General features: G+C 39.5%; 1 protein-coding gene across 7 annotated transcripts in view; it reads left to right on the top strand.

Annotated features, from left to right (window-relative positions):
* The window catches only part of tead1b (TEA domain family member 1b), a 74,155-nt gene that overhangs the window by 41,190 nt on the left and 11,743 nt on the right, over window positions 1-21,222 (top strand). For 3 of the 7 annotated variants that reach the window (XM_084404237.1, XM_084404236.1, XM_084404235.1), the window contains 4 exons: window positions 10,767-10,831; window positions 14,834-14,896; window positions 14,988-15,050; window positions 19,376-19,387. In XM_084404237.1, the coding sequence (XP_084260363.1) occupies window positions 10,767-10,831; window positions 14,834-14,896; window positions 14,988-15,050; window positions 19,376-19,387 (203 nt within the window). The remainder of the gene's footprint in view (window positions 1-10,766; window positions 10,832-14,833; window positions 14,897-14,987; window positions 15,051-19,375; window positions 19,388-21,222) is intronic. The other 4 variants (XM_084404238.1, XM_084404239.1, XM_084404240.1 and 1 more) reach the window with 4 other exon arrangements.

The following is a 21,222-nucleotide window of genomic DNA, read 5'->3' as shown; positions in this document are numbered from 1 at the left end:
TGTGTGTGTGAGGGAGGTCTTGCTTTCTCAGCAGGTGGCAGATGGCAGACCCGGCAGAATAACCCAATCCCAGACACACACACACACACACTCGCACACACTCATTAGGTCACAGTGCAAAATGCATGATCTTGAACTCTAAGCTTGTTCGAGTCAAAGGGTGGGTGAGAGGCCAGTGTTTTGACCTTTAAAGGCCAGGGTCTTGCTAACTGCATGTCGAATTTGGTTAAATTAAATGTGATAGAATAAACCATTTTTTGGTTCCCCAAAAGAACCGTTCAGTGGAAGATACTTAAAGGAAACATTTTTAGTGTGAAGAACATTTAAAAATCTTATGACACTTACAAAGGGCATTTTGTACAATTCATGTAAAAGGTTCTTAATGGCAGTGTTTCCCATCCCTGGGACTGGAGTACCCCCAGCACTGCACATTTTAAATGTTTCCCTAATCAAACACACCTGATTCAACTCATCAGCTCATTAGTAAAGACTCCAATGCTGTGTCTGAAATCGCCCCCTATACCCTTAAATAGGGCACTATTTGAAGGGACAGCCATTTGTAGTGGTGTCCGAAAACCAAAATGGACACTATCGAGTGCACTTATTCAATCCCACAATGCACTGCAATAACGAGTGTACAACCGATGTACGCTCAACGGCTAGAGAATACCCATAATGCACTGTGAGAGTCGTGCACCAAATTAATTCCTGTGTTTGACCAGAAGATGGCGCCCGCAGCTGAATCATCCATCCATCCTTTTTCCACACCGCTGGTCCAATGTGGGTACAGCATAATATCATAGAGGTATAAATTATTTTTTAATTGATTATTAAATTGTTTAATTAAGGTTTATACATAGTTTCCATGGCAGAGTTCAAGATAAATATTTTCATTACTACTGGAGCTGCCAGTTTTCTAAGTTTCAAATGATCATTAAACAGCAAACACAAACTATGCGAAAGCGGCAGCCCTTCCAGCGCACTCAGTGTCCGAATTCGTTTTCATTCACTCCCTCAAGTGAACTATATTCGTGGAGTAATGTAGGGAATACTGAATCAGTGTATAGGGGATAATTTTGGACACAGCCCAAGTCCAGTGTCAGATAAGACAGGCTTAGGGTATGTTTACGCAACAACAATGTACTAAAAATGGCCAAAACACATACAAGATTTGTAGGTTTTATTTATAAAAACGGTGTCTTGTTAACTGCCCCTTAAAAATGTGTTGAGGGTATCCATGACCGGGGTTGGGAACCACAATTCCAGTAAAGAAACTTTGTTTAAGTGTAACTTATGACCCTGTAATGACGAAATGTAAACCCCCTGAATTAGGCAACTGTTTTGCATGATTCAGATGTTAATAAAGAGCCTTCTAAATGAATTTCAGTTGCTAGATAAAGGTTAGGCACATTCTCTTGTAAGAGCTAGTTTCTTGGAAGGTCAAGTTCAAATATATTTTTACATTTACTAACCTTATTACACTTAACGTAGAGTGGTCAATACATTTTTTTGTAGTTTGCTTGCACTATTATTTTGAAGAAATAGGCCTATTTTTTCTCAGTTGTGAATGTACTCAGAAATTAGTTGTTGCAATTGTGAAATTAGTCACAATCCTGAAAATCGTTGCTGGGTAAACTTTTGCATGAACCTCATCCTTTTGTGTGCCTCATTTTGCACTTTTGAATCTAGTTCTGTGTCACCTGCTCAACTTCCAATGCACAAATCTTGCTCTTTGTCTCCTGTCTATGTGGGTTCCCCTCCTAGCAAGCAGTGTTCCTTGAATGCTGTTGTTCTTGGGAGTAAAAGGCTTCCTGCCTGCCTCCCTTTGCCCTACTCTGGCCCTTCCCCCAGCCTAGCCAAGCCAGGGACCCTTGGAGTGAATGCCTCCATATTGTTGGTTTAGTCTATTGTGATGCTAATGGAGGCCGGAGACCCTCGAGTCATCTATCACGCGTGACAGGGAAGCAGGGGCATTGTGTCTTGTACTGCACACAGGAGAAGGGCTGCTGTCGCCACAGGTCTCACCGGGGGAATATCAAACCCAAAGAATTTATGCTTTTGTGGTATATTGTCCATAGTGACAGAAGTACTACTCAATAACTACACTACCCCAAATTACTAGCTACCAAGCATGTATATCTTTCTTCAAATGTAGGCTACTCTCCAAAAAATATACAAAATTGCCTATGGGTATTTTAACTAGCAATATATTTGATCATATTGCCCAGTTGGATGATTAAAATCCACTTGGATTTGGTTTGAGTGTATTTTGAGTGAAAGTGTAAATGTTCAAATCACTATCAAATATATACATAAATATATTGTTATGAAATATATTCAGGATTAATTTAGTACTGAACAATTGAGTGTACTCATATTGACTAGCAGATTGATTCAAAGCAATCGTTTGTGTTTGCATAATTTTTTTTTTTCTAATTGACTTAAATACGTGGCTCATAAAAGTCATTTGTTCGAAAGAACAGCAATGTTCAAGTATAATGCTTTATTGCACACATTTGAAATCTCACAGGAAAGAATGTTAAGAACAATCAAAACTTGTGGCCTATTGAGGATTAATGCTAGATTTGGATGGGGTGAAGCCATTGAAGTGAGCTTTTATGTGAGAAATCTCTCGCTGCTGACTGACTGTATGGCCACGGTCCAGCATCCACTGATTTCATCGTTGTCCAACTGGCCAGATGTGAGTGCGGTCAGGCCTGCGTTAAACAAATGTGGTACAACAGGAAATGAGTGCTTTAAAATGCTCTGAGAAAAAAATGTGATGTGTTTTTAGCAATCAAAGAACATAACCAAAGCCATTAAAAGGCTTTAATATGCTATAACTATAAATGAGGACAATGTTTATGGCATGGGGTCTGAGCCGAGCTGCAGGATTTTTCTTTGATTAAATCATCTTTGCTATGACATGCTGGCAGGAAGGATGATGGGGCTTTATTTGCTTCACCCCCTCGGTGTGGAATCAATGGCAATTTTATGCTGTCTTTTTAAATGATATAACACACTCCTGCTGCAGAGGCTCTTTGGCTCCTGTGGAGTGCTGTCTGTGAGGGGCTGAGAGGATGCTAATGGAAGGGCTGGTGTTGATGGTTTCATCCCAGTTAGACCTTTAAGGAGGAGGACACTGCCACATGTTGCTAGAATGTAAAAGAATAGCTCATACCGGCCTAAGGTGTTCAAATTCATTTTTGGGACAGCTGTTGTTTTGCTGTTCCAAGGTGGTCTACCATCTCTAACCAGCTTGATTAAGATGGTCTACCAGGTCAACAGCAAGTCCACCAAATGCTAGTCCAGTTAGTTAATCAATCAATCATCTTAACCAGATTGAACTTGTTCCAAGGCTGAGAGAATGCTAATGTAAGGGCTGGTGATGGTTTTATCCTAGTTAGACCTGTAAGGAGGTGTGCCACATGTTGCTAGAATGTAAAAGAATAGCTCATACCGGCCTAAGGTGTTCAGATTCATTTTTTGGGACAGCTGTTGTTTTGCTGTTCCAAGGTGGTCTACCATCTCTAACCAGCTTGATTAAGATGGTCTACCAGGTCAACAGCAAGTCCACCAAATGCTAGTCCAGTTAGTTAATCAATCATCTTGACCAGATTGAACTTGTTCCAAGGCTGAGAGAATGCTAATGTAAGGGCTGGTGATGGTTTTATCCTAGTTAGACCTGTAAGGAGGTGTGCCACATGCGAGAAAAACACTGCTCACACCAACTAAAAGTGGTCAAGCTTATTTCTGGGACATGAAAACTGATTTGTTGCTGTTCCAAGGTGGTCTACCAGCTTTAACCAGCTTGATCAATTTGATCTACCAGGTCAAAACTAGTTCCAACAGTTAATAGTCCAGTTAATCAATCATCTAGACATGCTTGAAACTTCTGCAGAGGGCTTTGAAGGGCACAGGGGATACCAATGTAAGGGCTGGTGATGGTTTTACCCCAGTTAAACTGTGAGGAGTTCGGAGTTTACGCGTGTTGCTTCACCCTGCTGTAGTAACCGGGTCATATCAGTTTAAGGCAGAAAAGCTGGTTTTTGGAGCATAGCAGCTGGTCCAATGTGGTGTACAAACTCTAACCAGCTTGACCAAGATGGTCTAGTTAGTAGTTGGTCCCGTTGATCAACTAGCTAATGAGTGCTGGGTTGGACCTGTCGTTAACTGCTTAAAGGGACAATGTGTAGGTTTTTAGGTATTTTATTATCTAAAATCAATATTTTTATTCATAAATATGTCCTCAATGGTGTACAAATACCTCTGCTAATTATCTGACTTATCCTCATAAACGAAGAATTTATTATCTTTATATAGATGGGGCGGGTAGGTCCACGGAGGCTTCCATGTAGTTCCGCCATCTTGAAAAACTATAATAGCAGAGAGGGACAAAAAGTACTAGGCCAACGCGTTTCCACAACGCGTTTTCGTTCAGAGCCAGCGTCACGTGACTGAAACCAGCAGAAGCGGAGGAGCAGAGCAGTGAGAGACGCTTGTCACTGCCCCGGCAAGTTTAAAAGGATGCACTGTACGGTTATTTATAATGGAGGAGTCCATACATATGGTGAGTCACAGGATAAGGAGTCCTCGTCGTCGAAAAAGTCCAACATAGACCGTGAAAGGAAACGTGACCGGAGATTACAAAAAACAAGGGTTAATGTCGGGATTGCTAATGCTAATGCAATTGAGAAAGCTTTCAAAAGAGATGCTGAAGTTGTCTGCTTTCTTCTCGACAGGTAAGTCAATGTTACGGTCTTAATTACAAGCTTTTTTTCATTGCTTGGTTGTGTACTTTATTATATAGACAGTAGAACATTTATAGTTAAAAGTTAAACAGGCTCTTTGATGAATAGCAGCTATTGAGTAAAGTAGAGAAGGCCCTAAAAACAAGGTTGTAAGTTTTGTTTGTTCAAAACTGTAACATTCGTTTGTTCGTTGTGTCAAGTTTCAGTTTGTTTGAAATAACAAACCAGTTCACCCGAAGGAAAACTCGATGAAGTGCTATTATAAGACATCCTGTCATAGCTTTTTGGTACATAACGGCTACCGTAGATGCAACACGCATTTGAAAAAGCGAGGCGCTGGAGAGCATTATTTGTTTGAATGCAAAATACAATTTCACCGCTAGATGGGAGAAATTCCTACACAATGTCCCTTTAAGGTGCTCAATGTTAATTGTTTGGACATAACTGAATTCTGCAGTTTTAAATTAATGTTGCCCTAGCCAGCTGGACCATCTAATGAGGATATACGATCAGCTTGGACCAACTGTTTCTTTCAGCAGAGCTTTATGGTCCACTGGTCTTTTCTTGCAGTCGAGAGGTAATTACGCAAAGTAGACAATGTACAAGGCACGTTTGATATAAATTTTTAAGATGAGGGATGTCGTTGTGGGCTGAGATAAGATATTGAGTCTTGACACATTAATGGTGATTAGTAATTTGAAAGTTCACTGCTGCTAGGGTGTTTTGGCAATACTGAGAAACAGCCATAAAACACTGAGGAAATGTTGTGCCAAGTTGTTTGAGAGCAGCCCAGTTGAGGTAATGAAACCTCATCCAAATTAAAAAAAAAAGTGTGATGCAGCATTGTAAGGTGAGAGTGAATGTGTGGTAAAGTGGGCTGCAGTGGGGAGTCATGGGGGAGCAAAGCAGCAGCTGTGTAAACCTCATCAGTTTAAAAAGGGGATGCAGGAACCAAGGGATGGATGAATGTATTGAGAGGGTGAACCCTCGTACCAAGACTGTTAATTGTTCTCTGGCTTAGCTACGTCCAGCTACAGTCACACCTCGACTCCAGACTGTGCAGCTATCAAAGACACACCCTATTCAGAGAAAGCCTTCAATGGCCAGAGTCTGTCGGTGCATATCTGAGGAGTCTGAGCAGGGGAGGATGAGTTAGTGTCTAAATTGAGGTGGGAGTGCTGACAGTTCTCAGTAGGGAGTGGGGAGGGAGTCCGCTCCCCTTTCCTCTGAGGGAGTTGGCGCAAAGGGCGGAGATGCATTCCTAATTGAATGAAGAGTCAGCTGGGGGACAATCCTAGAAAGAGGGGTACCGGCAGGCCCCACTGAGTGGCTTCTGCTGTTTTAGGAACTATTGATATGGACTCTACTGTCTTTGAAATTAAGGAAAGGCTTTTCCTTGAGAGGACGGATTTCTTCTTGCTCTGTACTCTGCTTTTTAGTCAGACCATAAATACCTAATCCTTTCCCTACTGTTTTGACTGACATCTGGAGAACTCTTTCAAGAGTTCACATCCTCCCTGTTCCCACCCCCTGCCCTGCCGTCCTCCTCCTCGTGTACACCACACTGCTGAATGAATATATTCCCCATGAATATGCACCATGGACAAGACTTTAAATCGAATTGGTACATTCATATGGACCTGTTCACACAAAGCAAAGAATGTCAGATTCAGTTTTTATGTCATTTCAAAGACTTTTATTGATTGATTTCACCAGTTTTGTAAAAAGTCAGTTAAAACTTTTGTTAACTGAACTAACTTAAACAGCCCAAAGCTGTAAAATATATATTGAAATTTGAATGATCTACTGTTAAAAAACTTTTATTGTTATCATTCATAGATATTCTCGTTGAATTGTCAAATCACAAAATAACAACAATACGAGTTTCTTTGGCAAATTGGGGTTTCACAGTCCAATCACATGCAGGGCACCTGTTCACAGTCTTTTAGAATAAAACTGTAACACATATTACTTTAAAAATGCAATGTATTTATTTTTTTCTTATTAATGTCGTGGGGGGCAGCTTGTCACCTGGGGTTTCCGGACCTCCAGTGTGTCCTTACCCTCTTTTTTGACTTTCTTTCTGCCAACGTTGTTTTGCACGGCTAACACAGGAAAGAAAGCTGGCTGCCCAAGTCCCGCTGAGCAGGGGTTTTTTCAAGGCGGTGAAAAGAATGAATTATTCAGCAGTAAGCATGCTTACAGCTGGCCGTTTGTGAGCTTTGATCTAGGAATCAGGCGTCTGCATGAATGCCCTTATTGTCATGTTATGTGTACACAGTGTGTGAATTATTGAAAGTGGCGAGGCCCTGGCTTCATCTGGGAGAGATTACAGTGTTGGCATGCTGAGGAGGTGGGCTTGAACTGAAAATCCCCAGATGCTATTTATTTGTCCTGGAGGTCACATGATCTCCCGCCGTTGTTATAGCCTTAACAGAAAGGCCTACGTGAAGAAAGAGAGCTGTCCGTCCATTCAGCCCACACATGCATCAAGCACGCATGTTGGAATCGCACACTCATTGGCTTCAGGCTATGTTGGGGAGCGCTACACACCTGTTAGGACAAGGCCTTTGTAGAGGGAGTTTTTATTTTTATCATGTAGACATCTCACAAATTGCTAGCAACACATGTACATGGTTTGTGGGTAATTCCAGAGTTTGGACTTTAAAAGAAATCAGTGCCTGATTGGGGCTTTCTCTTCTGGGTCTAGTTGGCATGAAATTAAAATTCTTCTATGTTCTAAATGCATCTTATTGTGAACGATTAATCCATGTATATGTTTTAATTTTATTTTTATTTTTTTATGTTTTGACCTCATACTGTTTAATCAAAATTTGATAACTGGATCTTCTGGTGAGAATGACAGACTTCTCCCTTGTGACATATGCAGGACTTCTCCAATCATTTAATCCACTTAAACCCCGCTCCTTACAAGCTCAGGTTCATCTACCTCCACTTTTGAGTGCAACGCCCACATCTCAATAGTCAACAACCAATTAATAAAACCTTACATCCCCCCCCAATAATCCATTGCCCTCGGATGTACGTCACAATGCGACTTTATGCAAAGTGTTTGTGTAGAAAATTTAGGGCACATTTATAAACCGATTTATGTGCTATTATTCAAGTCTAAAAACCTTCTTATTCACTAATCAACTGCAGTCCAGTTTGACCCAAGGTATGAGTATTCAAATGAAGTCACTGTCATCTTTTTCAGCGAAACAGACCTGATGTAAATTAGGCTTGTTATAATTATTATTATTTTAAATTGCACCTTATTCAGATCTCTAGCTTTTTTTTTTTCTGGTGCAATTAACTTAATGCAAAAAAACAGGAAAAGAGACATTTATTTAAAAAATGTATTGATCGAAGACAAGCATTTTTATCTATTTATTTAAAATAGACTACTCAGGTATGGTGATGCAGTACAGTCCCAGTAAAGTATAACAGATTGTGTTAGTCTTCAGCACCTTCTCATAACTAGCCAGAAAGATTGGGAATAGCGGCATACAAATGATGGTCAGCACTGATTTTGTTGGCATGTTTGTGTCATTACCTCATTTGCATAAATCATTTAGTCAGTTGAGTGCTAAAACAAATGGAGCCCTGCACATGACATGCGGACATATAGCCAAGAATTATGAATTCGTTCTCTCGTTTTAGTAAATCATGGCCATGATTCACTAATTTGTTCCCTTGTTTTAAAATCACGTGCACACTATAATAATTTGTTCCTTTAGTTTAGTAAATCACTTGTTTTAGTTAAATCAACATGAGGGAACTGGGAACACATTATTACAAGGTGGCCACGATTTAGTAAAACGAGGGAAATAATAATTATTTTGTGCGTATGATTTAGTAAAACGTGCTGATGTATTAGTAAGTCATGGGAACGAACTGTTAATTCGTGGATGTTTTTTCCTGCATGTCATGTGCGGGGCTCTCTAAAAACGCAGACAGGACGTGCAAAAAAAACCCTGATATCAGCAGGTCCGATTCACTCTTTATGGTTCCCAATGGTTTTAAAACTCGTGAGGATTTTACTGAGAGAAAAGCAAATTACTGGTATGTCAGAGAGAGGAGGTGAGTGAGAAAGAGATTCCCTTTCACACGACAGGTGTGCCTAATAGCAGAAGCTCAGGAGATTACCCATCCCACCTGAACACGGCGAGCCCAGCGCACAGCAGGTGGATGATGCGGCTTTGCCATCTCAGTGTGTGCCCATTTCACAAACAACAGACCTCAGCCCAGCCTCCGCCATGGCCAGTCACCCCACTCCACACCCAGAACACATCTGCTGCCTCACCTCCTCAACTCATCTTTTCTTTCCCTCGACAAGTCTACCTTTAATTTTAGCATGTGCTTTGATGGAGCCATGGCCTGGTTGTTAGCTACATGTTGAGCGGTGGTGTTCATATGGCTTTTATGAGTTCAAGTCTCGCTGTGTTCAGGTCATTCCCATTCCCTGCTAATCAGAGGCCAGAAAAAATTAATAAAAGGCTGGACTCAGGGGGGACTGAGTCCAGGGAGGGAATTTCAAGGGGGGACAGAATTCCTGTTCAAAATCGAGAGGATTTCCGTCTAGGGGTGTAACGATACCCTCATGTCCTGATTCGATACATATCACGATACTGAACTCACGATACGATATTATTGCGATACTCCAAGACATATGACAAAAGGTTAACAAAAAATGTACTGTTGATGCTAAAATGCTAACTTTGATATTACATTGTGGGTTTAAATGAATAGGCTTGGACTTGGTGCTTGTAACCCAAGGACAATGGTGACACCAGAATAAAAATATAATTTTTATAGAAGCTGAAAATACAGAATTATTTTAGACGAATATGCTTGCACTCTTTCACTGAGTAGATATATTTAAAATAGATGTAGGCCACTTTTTACAGGTAACATAAGACATTTGGCATTATCAGGACCCACAAAAATATTCCCCCATTGCATTATTATACATTATAATCAACATTATATATAGCAGTTTAATGTAGCGCTGACACTAAAACTCTGAAAACTTGCATTTTTTTTATTTTGGGTGAACTATCCACGATACGTATTGTTGCATTTTTACATTGCGATATATTGTGGCACGATATATTGTTACACCCCTATTTCCATCTTTTATCCACATAATAGCCTCCAAATGCTATGCAAATTTCATACATAAAGTGGGATTTTCTGCATCTATGGGTGTGTGTGTGTGTATATTCACATATACATGTGTTCGATTCTTTTTACTTTATGCTAATTATATTTTGTGGAAAATACAGTTTATTGTTGTTCCAACGTAAATTGGGTGGACACGTGGTAAATTGTAGCTACATCAATTTTGCGGTTGCCTGTTTAAAAAGCTAGTTTTAGTACATGGCCCTGAATTAAAAAAAAAAGGGGCTCTATGGCAACCGTTGGCTACAGCTGGACACATAATTAGAGTGGCTCCTTACCTATAATTTGCGTAATAGTTTTGGGGTGGCGGTATGTTATTAACATATGAAAAGGCTAAGCAGGGGTCATTGTGCCTTGCATCAGTAATTAGAGCAGTGCCGAGGGCGCAAGAATGTGTAGAGCTGCCATTAATTGGAGATCACTACAAAACCATGCTTTAATTATTATTTAGTGAGAACAGTAGTGTGTTAAATGAATATGTTCTCTGTCATTACGTGCTGTAACCATATGAATGTCTGGATCTGTTTCTTTTCATAGCATGAGGCTTTGAAGAAATTGGGAATAAATTAGATTACACTGAAAAGCTGTAGATTTGCTGGGCTATTTTCATGGTAATGGCACTCGCAGCCAAGTTTTCATTTAAATTAGGCGTGTTTGTTTATTCGCTGGGCTAAAGATTGTTACATGTCGCTGACATAGTGGGAACAACTGAGGTGGTAGAAATTTTGGCTCATTGGCTCGCATTTCTGCTTTGATTTGGGTAATTGAATTTACAGCATTACATCTCCACACATTTGACATTAACACATCTCATCTTTTGTCTTTCCCTAGGTCGGAATGAGTTGATTGCCAGATACATTAAACTCAGAACTGGGAAGACAAGGACACGGAAACAGGTAAGAGAATCCGTGGTCTTGCATGCATGCCACTAAATGGGGGAAGGCCAGTCCTGTTGAATGTGCCTGCTATCCGAGCTTCTGCAGAGAGAGAACTTACAGCTCACACAATAAAGACATCCACTTAGGGGTGGGCGATATAAGGAAAAAATGCATATTATGGGATCCTTAAAATTGATGTCATGATATCCAGAGGCGGACAGAGTACACAGCTTCATTACTTGAGTAAAAGTACAGATACCCCTTGCTAAATTTTACTCAAGTACAAGTAAAAGTACTACAGTCAGATGTCTACTTAAGTAAAAGTACTGAAGTACTTGTTTTTAAAAGTACTTGAGTATCAAGAGTACAAGAGTACATTTTCTAAATATTGCATTACTACTGCCACAGTGCTTACATTGGTAAACACAGCAAACACTTGAAGCGAAAACTATCATTAACTTGTTCAGAAAATTGAAACAGTCTGGCAAGGTGGGGCCACGAGTTAGCACATTCCCGGGATGGACCTGCTGCGTCTTCATCCATTGTTTCGTCCATGGTTTTGTCTCTTATCTAAATCTGACCATGGAGTTGACTTTGGCGGAAAGCTGAAGGTGATTGCTGATAGGCTGTCCCAATCAGTGGCGCCTGCACAATCCAATCACGTTTGAGAGGGAAACAACAAATTGAGGGTTTCCGAGATTTATCTTTTTTCCTATTTTTTTTTTTTTTGAAGCAGTAACGGGTACTCACGGTTATGGATAGAAATGTAGTGGAGTAAAGAGTACAATATTTGCCTCTAAAATGTACTTGAGTAAAGTCATGAGTACTCCCCAAAAATGATACTCGAGTAAAGTACAGATCCCTCAAAATTGTACTTAAGTACTGTACTCAAGTAAATGTACTCTGTTACTGTCCGGCTCTGATGATATCATATTATTAGAATATATATATAATATTTAGTCCTGTCAGAATTAGAGCATGCAATTCATTTTTTCAGTTTAACGCAACATATTTCCTGTCATATTTTGGCAGCGTTGCATTATATGATCACGCTCTTATTCATGCAGATGCTTTTAAACCATTCCAGCTCGATAAGACACAAAAGAGAGTATCCTCGCAAGCACAGTCTTAAATGAGTTAAATGAAGTCTTAAATGAATGTAGAGTTGTGAGAAAATGGGATGCGTGTCAGATCTGCGTCATGTGCTTCAGCTCTTAAAGTGACAGCAGCCTAATAAACCTCATTAATGTTAATCAAAGAAAAAGAGAAAAACACTCACTGCTCTTGACTGAATAACTTTTGTTGCTTTAATAAGGATGAATAATTTTCTCAGTGAAGACTGTGAAGTGTTTGATAACTTTATTCAATTTCTGTAGGCTATATATCATACCTGTTAAATCTAGCAAAAAAAAAAAAAAAAAGAGTCCTGATATATTGAAGGGCACAGGTAAATGTGACATTTATTATTATAATGGGTTTATGTGAAGATTGTTTAAAGTTCACATAAATGAAAAGTTGTATAAAGCCTAATAACTAAAATTATAGCTTCCAATTATACAGTAATGCTGAATGGCTATAATTATTGGCTAAAATTGAGGGAAACAATTTCATAGAGACATTGATATCAGTGATGCCTTCGTTCATAAAAATTTGCCATTAAACAAATATTGAAAATTTAGGCTACTCTCTTTATGTTGTTTCTACATTATTACAATATAAAAATATATGAAAAACTTTAATGCTAGGTGCGATTAATCACAATTAATTACAGAAAAAATATGCTATGATTAACTGCTTTTTTTAAAATATTTACAGCACTAAAATAAATATATTACTATGTTAATTTGTATATAAAAGTATATTAAAATATTATAAAATTGACAACTTGACCAAAACGCCTAACTGTAGCTGTGAACTATTGAAGATATCTGTATTCAGTAAGATTTACTGAATAGATATTATGTGTGCCTTGAAAAGCCAAGATGTGCTTTTCAAACAATGAATGTTTGCGATCACATTTTGTGATTGTGTTATAAATATATGAAAACTTTCAGAACACTGAGAATATATGTGCTGCTTTGGCCTTGTGGAGTGAAACAGGCATTTGAGGGACACCTGTTGTTCTTTCTGTGCGTCTAGGCTGAGGTGTTTCTTTATTGCCCACCCCTACTCTCACACACATACATGAGGTTGTACCCCCGTGCACGCGCACACACACACACATAGCCACTCATGAAGAAGCATGGAGCTTTGCAGCATGATCAGGCTGGGCGCAAGAACGCTAATGCGATTGTTGAAGAGACAGACCCTGAACGCTGGGCTCAGCCGGCAGATGTTTCATTCAGCTGTATGAGAACACGCCACTGAACTACAGCTATTGTCAAGACACATTCACTCACACATTTGCTAACACAATTTTAATGATGACCTGTTCAGAACTGAAATGTCTGTTTAAATCCATGAATCTGTTTCTCCATTTGACTGTAGTGTAATTTGTCATGGTGATCTGTACGTGTTGGTGCAGCTTTAACACTTCAGTGGGCTGTGCTTCGAGGGCCATGTCTCAAAGCTCTTATCAGATACAGCAGACAGGGAACATGATACACGACATCCTCTTGTTTTAAATGAGATATGTCAATATTCCAGGTTATGTAGTGTCTAGGCCGCTCTCTGATCCCTCAGTTGGTTACAGTAAACCACTACATTTGCAGAATATCTCTTACAATTATCACACTGTTATAAATAACATAATTAAACAGTTGCCTCGTTCCCTATCCACCCAAAGCCTTACATTGCATTGAATGATGATGTTTGATAAATTCACTCATATAACTCGCTAAAATAATTGATTCTGATTGATCAATTACTGCATTCAGCAATCAAATATTGATAGTAATTTACAATTATGTTTCATTTGTTAACTTCGTTTCGGCCTGATTTTGTTCGAAAATGACGTCACATCAGTCCGGTCTTCGATTTCGCTTGAAGTATATCGGGGCCTTTAGCCTAATATATTTGAATAATGACCGTTGTCTATAAGTGACCACCCTGTACACCTGGTAAAGCCCATTTCCTACAATTAGTAGTTTGAAAAGTGCAAAGTGCAGTGAACACTTTTTACATTTGGATTTACAAACCGAGGGCTGAATTGTAATAATTAGCTTTTGTAATCGGCAGCATGACCCAAATTGTGTTGACAGACCTAACATCGTGTTTAACCCAAAACGTGCATTTACATAAAGTGATTTCCTAACGATTTATAATGGAAGAAATGGCACAAACCTATGCGGACAATATTATTTAAAAAAATCTGGTTGACACTTCAAAAAATTCCCAGCAAAGTGAAAAGCCCAGAAATCGACCCGAACGCTGAAACATCACAACAATCCCATTGTAATTTCATTTGGCAAAGCCTGAACCATTGAAGTGATTGTTGTAATTAATTTGGAAAGGTCAAAGGAGCACTTGTGCTGCTGAGATATGTGTAAATGTGACTTTGCCGCGAGAGTTGAGAGCGGCGGGCCTCCGGAGACCGGCGACCTCATTAATACTCCGCGTCGAGGCGCGAGGCCCGCTCAAAAGCCACTTGTGCGTGATTGGCCTGATTAAGACGAGGAACGCTCTCCACGTAACCCCTCGGAGCAGAGCCTCATTACAACATCACACAACCTCCCACCTCGCGGCACTATTAATACACCATTAGTACATAATTCACAAACAGAACTCTGACTTGGTGGAATATGCAGAGCAGCGGTTAAAGGGCCCCGGGGCCCTCGCATTACCCTCCCCGAAGAATACTAGACGTGGCCATTCTCATTCTGTACACAGAAGATCACATCTGCTCTGTCTTAATGTGCTTAAGAAGCCTGCATACTCCTTAATCAGCTCACTTAAATGAGGAGGTGAGCGGGCCGGTGCGCTGGGCTGCCGTCCTCAAATGTTTGACTTGTTAAAAATGTCTGTAATTCTTGATTGCTTTCTTTTCTTTTTGCTTTTCTTGTTTTGTTTTGAAAAACGGAGGTGTCTAGTCACATACAGGTCTTAGCAAGAAAGAAAGTTCGAGAAATCCAAGCTGCCATCAAGGTACGTCTGGCTCTGCCCAGTTGCAGGGGGGCTTTTCATCGCCATGGTTACAGGCTGTTCCTTTGTTTTCCTCCCCTCCCCTACCCCGCAGGTGTCTAGTCACATTCAGGTTCTTGCCAGAAGGAAATCTCGTGAATTTCATTCCAAGCTAAAGGTATGCGCTTTTCTGCTTTTGGGCTTGTGGTTGCCATGCGTCTCACTTCCTGTTTCCTGTGAATGCCTTGTTGCTCTAATTCCTGTAACCTAGATCCCTCGCATGTGACGGCCTGTTTAACATACATAATTCAACGCCTGTACTCCGTCCCCGATGTGCGTTCCTCCTTTCATGCTCATCAGTGGCCGTCTTCTCCTCTGTGTTTCACTGACCGCGAAGTGCGTGTGCTCTGAGTCTAACGCTACAGGTCCCACGCCGACCCCTGGTTAAATATAGGAGTGGTAGGAACGGTTGGCACATGCCGCAAACCTGAAAAGAGGCATATGCTTTGGAAATTAATATGAATGTGAACTTCAATAGCTCTGGAGAGAAAAGGCAACTATTAAGTTTGTTCCATAATGCAGTAAATTGTGCTGCTCACTGGCTTGGAACTGAGGTTTTGTAAATCCCAGTTTTCTATCCCTGTAATTTTAGAAGTTCAAAAACTAAATCTTTAGGTTCCATCTTAGTGGTAAATATTCTATAAAATATATTTATGGTAGGTATAAAATGACTAAATGGATTTTTATTTATTTATAAATAAGCATTTATTACATTATAAGAGCTCCACATGCATTATAATAAACGCATATAAAAACCTCGGATTATCTGTGCATGTTTTTTTTACTAACCAGTCCGGATATTATTTACTTTAAGTTCACTGAATTTTTAACATCTCTAATTTGTGACCAACTACAATAAGTTTAATATGAAAAGTGAAGTTTGTAATCTGTGCTGCTAGTGTCACAGAATAAAAAGAATTGCACAATTGTGAAAATAATCTAAGGCTGTTTTCAACTAAAAATGGAAAACTTTTTATGCATTTTGGCCTTTCATTTACACGACAACGGCGTTTTGGGGGCCTGAAAACGCAAACTTTTCAGTGCAAGTTTTTGAAAACAATAGCATTATCGTCTCAGCGTAAACTACAAAAACGTGATTTTGTGAAACCGGTGACGTCATGCGCATGAACATTACGTGTTCAGTCTGTTGGCGCGTAGTGTTTCTTTACTAAGTGACATCGCCATCTACTGGCCTGGCAGCAGAACACAGCGTTTTTAATCGTTTTCACAGATCATTTTTAGTTTTTACTACATTGCTGTTGTGTAAAAATACCCTAAAGTTCCTAAGATCTCCTAAACAGTTCCGCTATCTGCCGTTGGTCAGGAAAACATCTTGCCCCTCTCTCCAAACTAACACCATTGGTTGAGTCAGTGTTACTGTCAATGATTCAGGATGTTTTGATAGCGACTGTCACCGTGTTTACATTTTCCGGAAATCAACCTTCGAATGGCTTACAGTTGCCTCTGCAAATTAAACCAGAATGAGAGAGAGAACTGCTTTAAAGATGTACACATTTGAAAACCATTGTATGACAAAACAAAGCCTCAAAAGCACAATGCACTTTGCTGGTCGCATGAATGCATTTCTCTGTGTCGTGTTTGCATGTGTGTGTGTGTGTGTGTGTGTGTGTGTGTGTGGAGTGTCTCATGCTGGCAGTAAGCTTCAGCTGGTGAGAGTGGCTGAGAGCCGGAGGTCAGAGTTCAGCTGGATTCTGGTCACTGCTTAAACAACACGAGCGGCCACATGACTACAGGAAGAGCACAGTCTAGAGTAAAACCAGCGCTGCTTTGCCTTTATCTCTTCTGAAGTTTAATGAGGTCATCTGTTCTTCCCAAAACGCTCTGCACAAGAAGTCTGGCCATTAGGGCCGTCGCTCAGATGCTTTTTGTGGCGTTCCCCTCTCTTCTCGCTCTTTCTCTTGGCTTTTTTTTCAATAACCCACTGGCCGTCAAACGCTTTCCTCATGCTGCATTAATGAAACTACTGAAATCATCCCACCCACCACCACCACATTCTCTCCTACCATTTCTAAACACCCCCCCTGTGTGATCCAGCCATATAAACAGCAAAGTGTGCTGCATATAATCACCTTACATCAAATGCATCTCGTCCACAAAGGCTGCGGCTTACAGAAAAAAAAGGGGCCTTTTGTGGAAGGGATAATCTGATAATAAATTGACCTGTCATTTAAGATACATCTGCAAGGGTCATTTCCTAATGTCTGTGTTTACTGAAAAGACCTTGAGGTTGGTCTGACTTCTCTATCTCCTTCTGTTTCGTTCTCTTTCTTTTTGTGAGGTGATGACTAACTCCTTTTGACCAGCACACTTTTCCACAGTTCCCAGTTTACTCAGATAGATTAATGACTCCCCCATTTGTGTGCGAGTGTATGTGTGTGCGTCTGTGTGTGCCTAGTGGAGCGTCTGTGTGCATTTCCGCCATGAATGGCTGGTCTTTCAGGGACACTGGCGTCTGCCTGAGTAAAAACAGCCAGCTTTTGTATGGGTCTCTGTCTACTCTCATCTAAAGCAAATTAGAAATCAGGAGCAGGGAAGAATTTGAGCTCCCTCCTGCCATTTGCAGCGTAGCATTATAGTAAACCTGCCCAGTGTGCTCTTATCTGAGACATGTTGACTGAAATGACTGTCATTATGGTGCCCCTCTTTGAGCTGGTCTGTAATGAAACCCTAGCCACAGTAATCTCAAACTGCCATATTATCAGCTATAAATCTTTCCTAAAGATGCTTTCTGTAGTTCATCTGCTTGACCAGCACTCACACTGACTCCTTAATCCTGGTTTTACTATTAGCATGTGCAGTGTGACTTCAGAGGGCTTAGCATATCACGGGGAGGATATCACTCAAATCACATGTATCAAATAAAAATGACATTTATTCAGTCATTGTGTTACATCTCTGATGAAAAGACCAGCATCAGTTTCAATTCTAGTTTATGATGGTTAGAACTAGTTCTATACTGGTCAGCACCCTGTTCACCAGCTGATGGCGACTTAAATTGCTTCGTTCAACTCGCTGCTTAACTACCGTTATGGCATGATGCATCATTAGAGAAATTGACTATAGCTAGTCACGACTGTTTCCCAAAACTGTAGTAACATGGTTGCACCTCTGTCGTTTGAGCCAAGTTGGTTCAACAATATCATATAGATATCATGCACAGATGGTGTAGTGATAATGTCATATTAGAGTTAATTTACACAAAAAACAAAAAGCCGTGATTTTTTTTTAATCATGTTAACATGCAGTATTTAATTGACATACACTTCACTATTTTTGATCCCTGCCATTTTGCTTTATTGATTCATTGTGGGATCCCTCTAACGTCATACACATGAACGGCACTGATTATTGACACGCTAATATATATATAAATTGATTGAAAAATATGGATGTCATGTTAGCTTGCTTATTGTGCCCAAAAGCATGAACTATGTAAGTCTGCATGTCTTAACAACAAGAAACTATATGCGTCTAAGCACAGGACGAGAGCTGTATATTCAACCACACAAGTTTGCGATGCTTTTTGCGAATGTTCGTTGGGACTGTGGTTTCGGAATTGTTGAATAACGATGGAATATGCAACCATAGTTGGCTAACGATGCTTTTTTGGAAACGCACCCTAAGTTTAGACTTTTAAATAAAATTGGTTTATTTGTTTCCTACTTAATCTTATCAAAAATAAGTTGCTGTTGCTTCAGCGGCCAATTAGCTGCGGCTCAACATTCAACATTGCTGTTAGCAGTCTAAAGTTTTCTGAAACCCTCCACCTTCCCCAGCTCCACCTGTATATATCTGCTATGGGGGTTATTTCATGTATGTTACGTGTGCAGCAGCAGCAGCATGTCTTACATGCTCACAGCAGTGTCTGTGAATGTATTCACAGTAGCAAGTCTATTCCGCCAATACCAAATACATTAACATTGCCATACCCATTACCATGCCAATCTCTATTACCATAAATCTCAATTACCATGCAAATCTCTCAGAGAGTTGTCATGACAGAAATATATTTAATAGTCATCAATTCATGTTATGAAATTTGTAAATAAAATCCTTCCATTTTAGACGGAAAGGAAGGATAAAATTACCATAGTGCACCATGTCAAAATTATGCAGCTCCGTTGATTTTATTTGAAGCAGTCTATATTTGCGTGTCGCAACATGCTATACCAGGCTGGTGTGAACACGGTGTTAGCTGGTGAAGCTTGGTGGAATCTGTCTAACCATATTAAACTACTTGATAATCCTGACATCCAAAACACAATTTATGCTGGTCTTTCAGCAGGAATTAATCTGTGAATGGGATCTATAAATCTGTGAACTTGTCACTAGTCTCTCAGCACACTCATAAATTGTTTGAATTAACTTGTCAAAAAGTGCAAATTGAAAATTGACGATGTAACCTTGTTTGTTTGCATTTAGGTGACAAGCATGGTAAGTACGAGTCCTCAGTGCTCTTGACTGTGCATCGACGTGTCGCCGTCACTGTATAGCAGCTGCTAAACACTTGCTTGAGCTCTGAGTCTCTCTGCCTCTCTCTAAGCCAGCTCTCACTCTCTCATACGTGAGCCATGACTCCCAGCATGTTCATCCTCTGCTTATGCCCACTTTTCACTCTTTTCAATGCAGTTCTGCTCCAATTTACTGGCTGTTTAACATGATCAGTGGCAGGACTTCCATCCTGATATATGGCCATGCACACTATACAATAAGCACATGGAATGTTTGCCTTTGTAGAAAATAGGCATACACACTTTAGCTCCGTTAATTAAATTAACTGTTTTAGAAATGTGTCTATGCACAGACATTCCTTGAGTTATTTAAACTCTATATTCAGAAATCGTCTTTAGCCTCCTTGTGAAAATAACAAGGAGGATGTGTAAAGGAGAAAGTGATGTCCTTCAGGCACTTTTCTCTAATGCGTTCATCTGTTCTGTTTCAGCTCAGTTTGGTGACCTTGATTGGAGCTTTTAAAATGAGAACATTACACACAGCAAAAAAAAAGAAAGTTAACATTACTTAAACCTTGTTCCCGACTGACACAATGCAGTTTATTAGAAATGTAGGAGCTGCAAGATAATACATAACATTAAATTCACTTCTCATTCACTCTGCACTCGATATTAAACATTATAATCTCCCGTTCTCTGCGCTGGAGGCTTTCGCTCTTTTCAGACTTTCCGTCTTTAGTGCTAGCACATTCCTCTTAAGATCAACGGCTTTATAGCTCTGAAGGATCTTTTAACATGCTTTCTTATCTGTGGATCTGTGTGTGAGCGCGTGGGCTGCTTTATATTCCCATGTTCTGTGTTCACTGTAGGGGGGTGATGGTTTCCAATGTCTCACGGTTCGGTTTGTACCACGGTTCTGTGGTCACAGTTTTCATCCAGTAAATATAGAAATATTTGAACTCTTTTATTGTTTGTGATAATTAATTAAGACCACTACATCGCAAATATTAACTCTCAGTGACATTATTGCAGGATGACCTGTTTTACTGTTATCGCAGTGAACATCACTGTATTGGATTCATAGTTTTATTGCATGTTCTAATTTATTTAAAAAAATATATATCATTTTATTAACCTAACAATTTAAGTGGAAAGAAAAATAATAATATTGCGTTGTATTTTTCAATTAGATTTTCACTCCAATTGCTAGGCCGATAATATGTACTTTCATTACCGGTCAAAAGTTTGGAATAATTACTTTGATTTTTTTAATGTTTTTCAAATAAGTCTTTTATATATTTGTTTGTCTGTTCAAAAATACAGTTAAATCAGTAATATTGGGAAATATTATTACAATTTAAAAGAACTGTTTTCTATTTTAATGTTTTAATGTAATTGATTCCTTAAAACATCATTACTTCAGTCTTCAGTGTCACATGATCCTTCAGAAATCATTCTAATATGCTGATTTGCTGCTCAAGAAACATTTCTGATTATAATGCTGCTGAAATTTCAGCTTTGCCATCACAGGAATATATTACATTTAAATTATATTCAAATTGAAAACCGTTCTTTTAAATTGTAATAGAATTTCACAGTATTACTGTTTTTACGGTGTATTTATTTATTATTATTACAGTGTATTTTGGATCATATGAATGCAGCCTTGGTGAGCATAAAAAACGTTCAAAAACATTAAAAATCTTATTTATTCCAAACTTTTGACCAGTACATTTTTGTAATAAATTAGAAAACAATTCAAGAAGCAAGCATTTACACTGGTCTCAGTCTCCCAGACTTGTAAGACATGAGATGAAT

The sequence above is a fragment of the Rutilus rutilus genome (assembly GCF_951802725.1).
Source record: "Rutilus rutilus genome assembly, chromosome: 3".
Taxonomy (NCBI): domain Eukaryota; kingdom Metazoa; phylum Chordata; class Actinopteri; order Cypriniformes; family Leuciscidae; genus Rutilus; species Rutilus rutilus.
The sequence above is the reverse complement of the archived record's forward strand: the minus strand, read 5'-3'. Positions and strand labels throughout refer to the sequence as shown.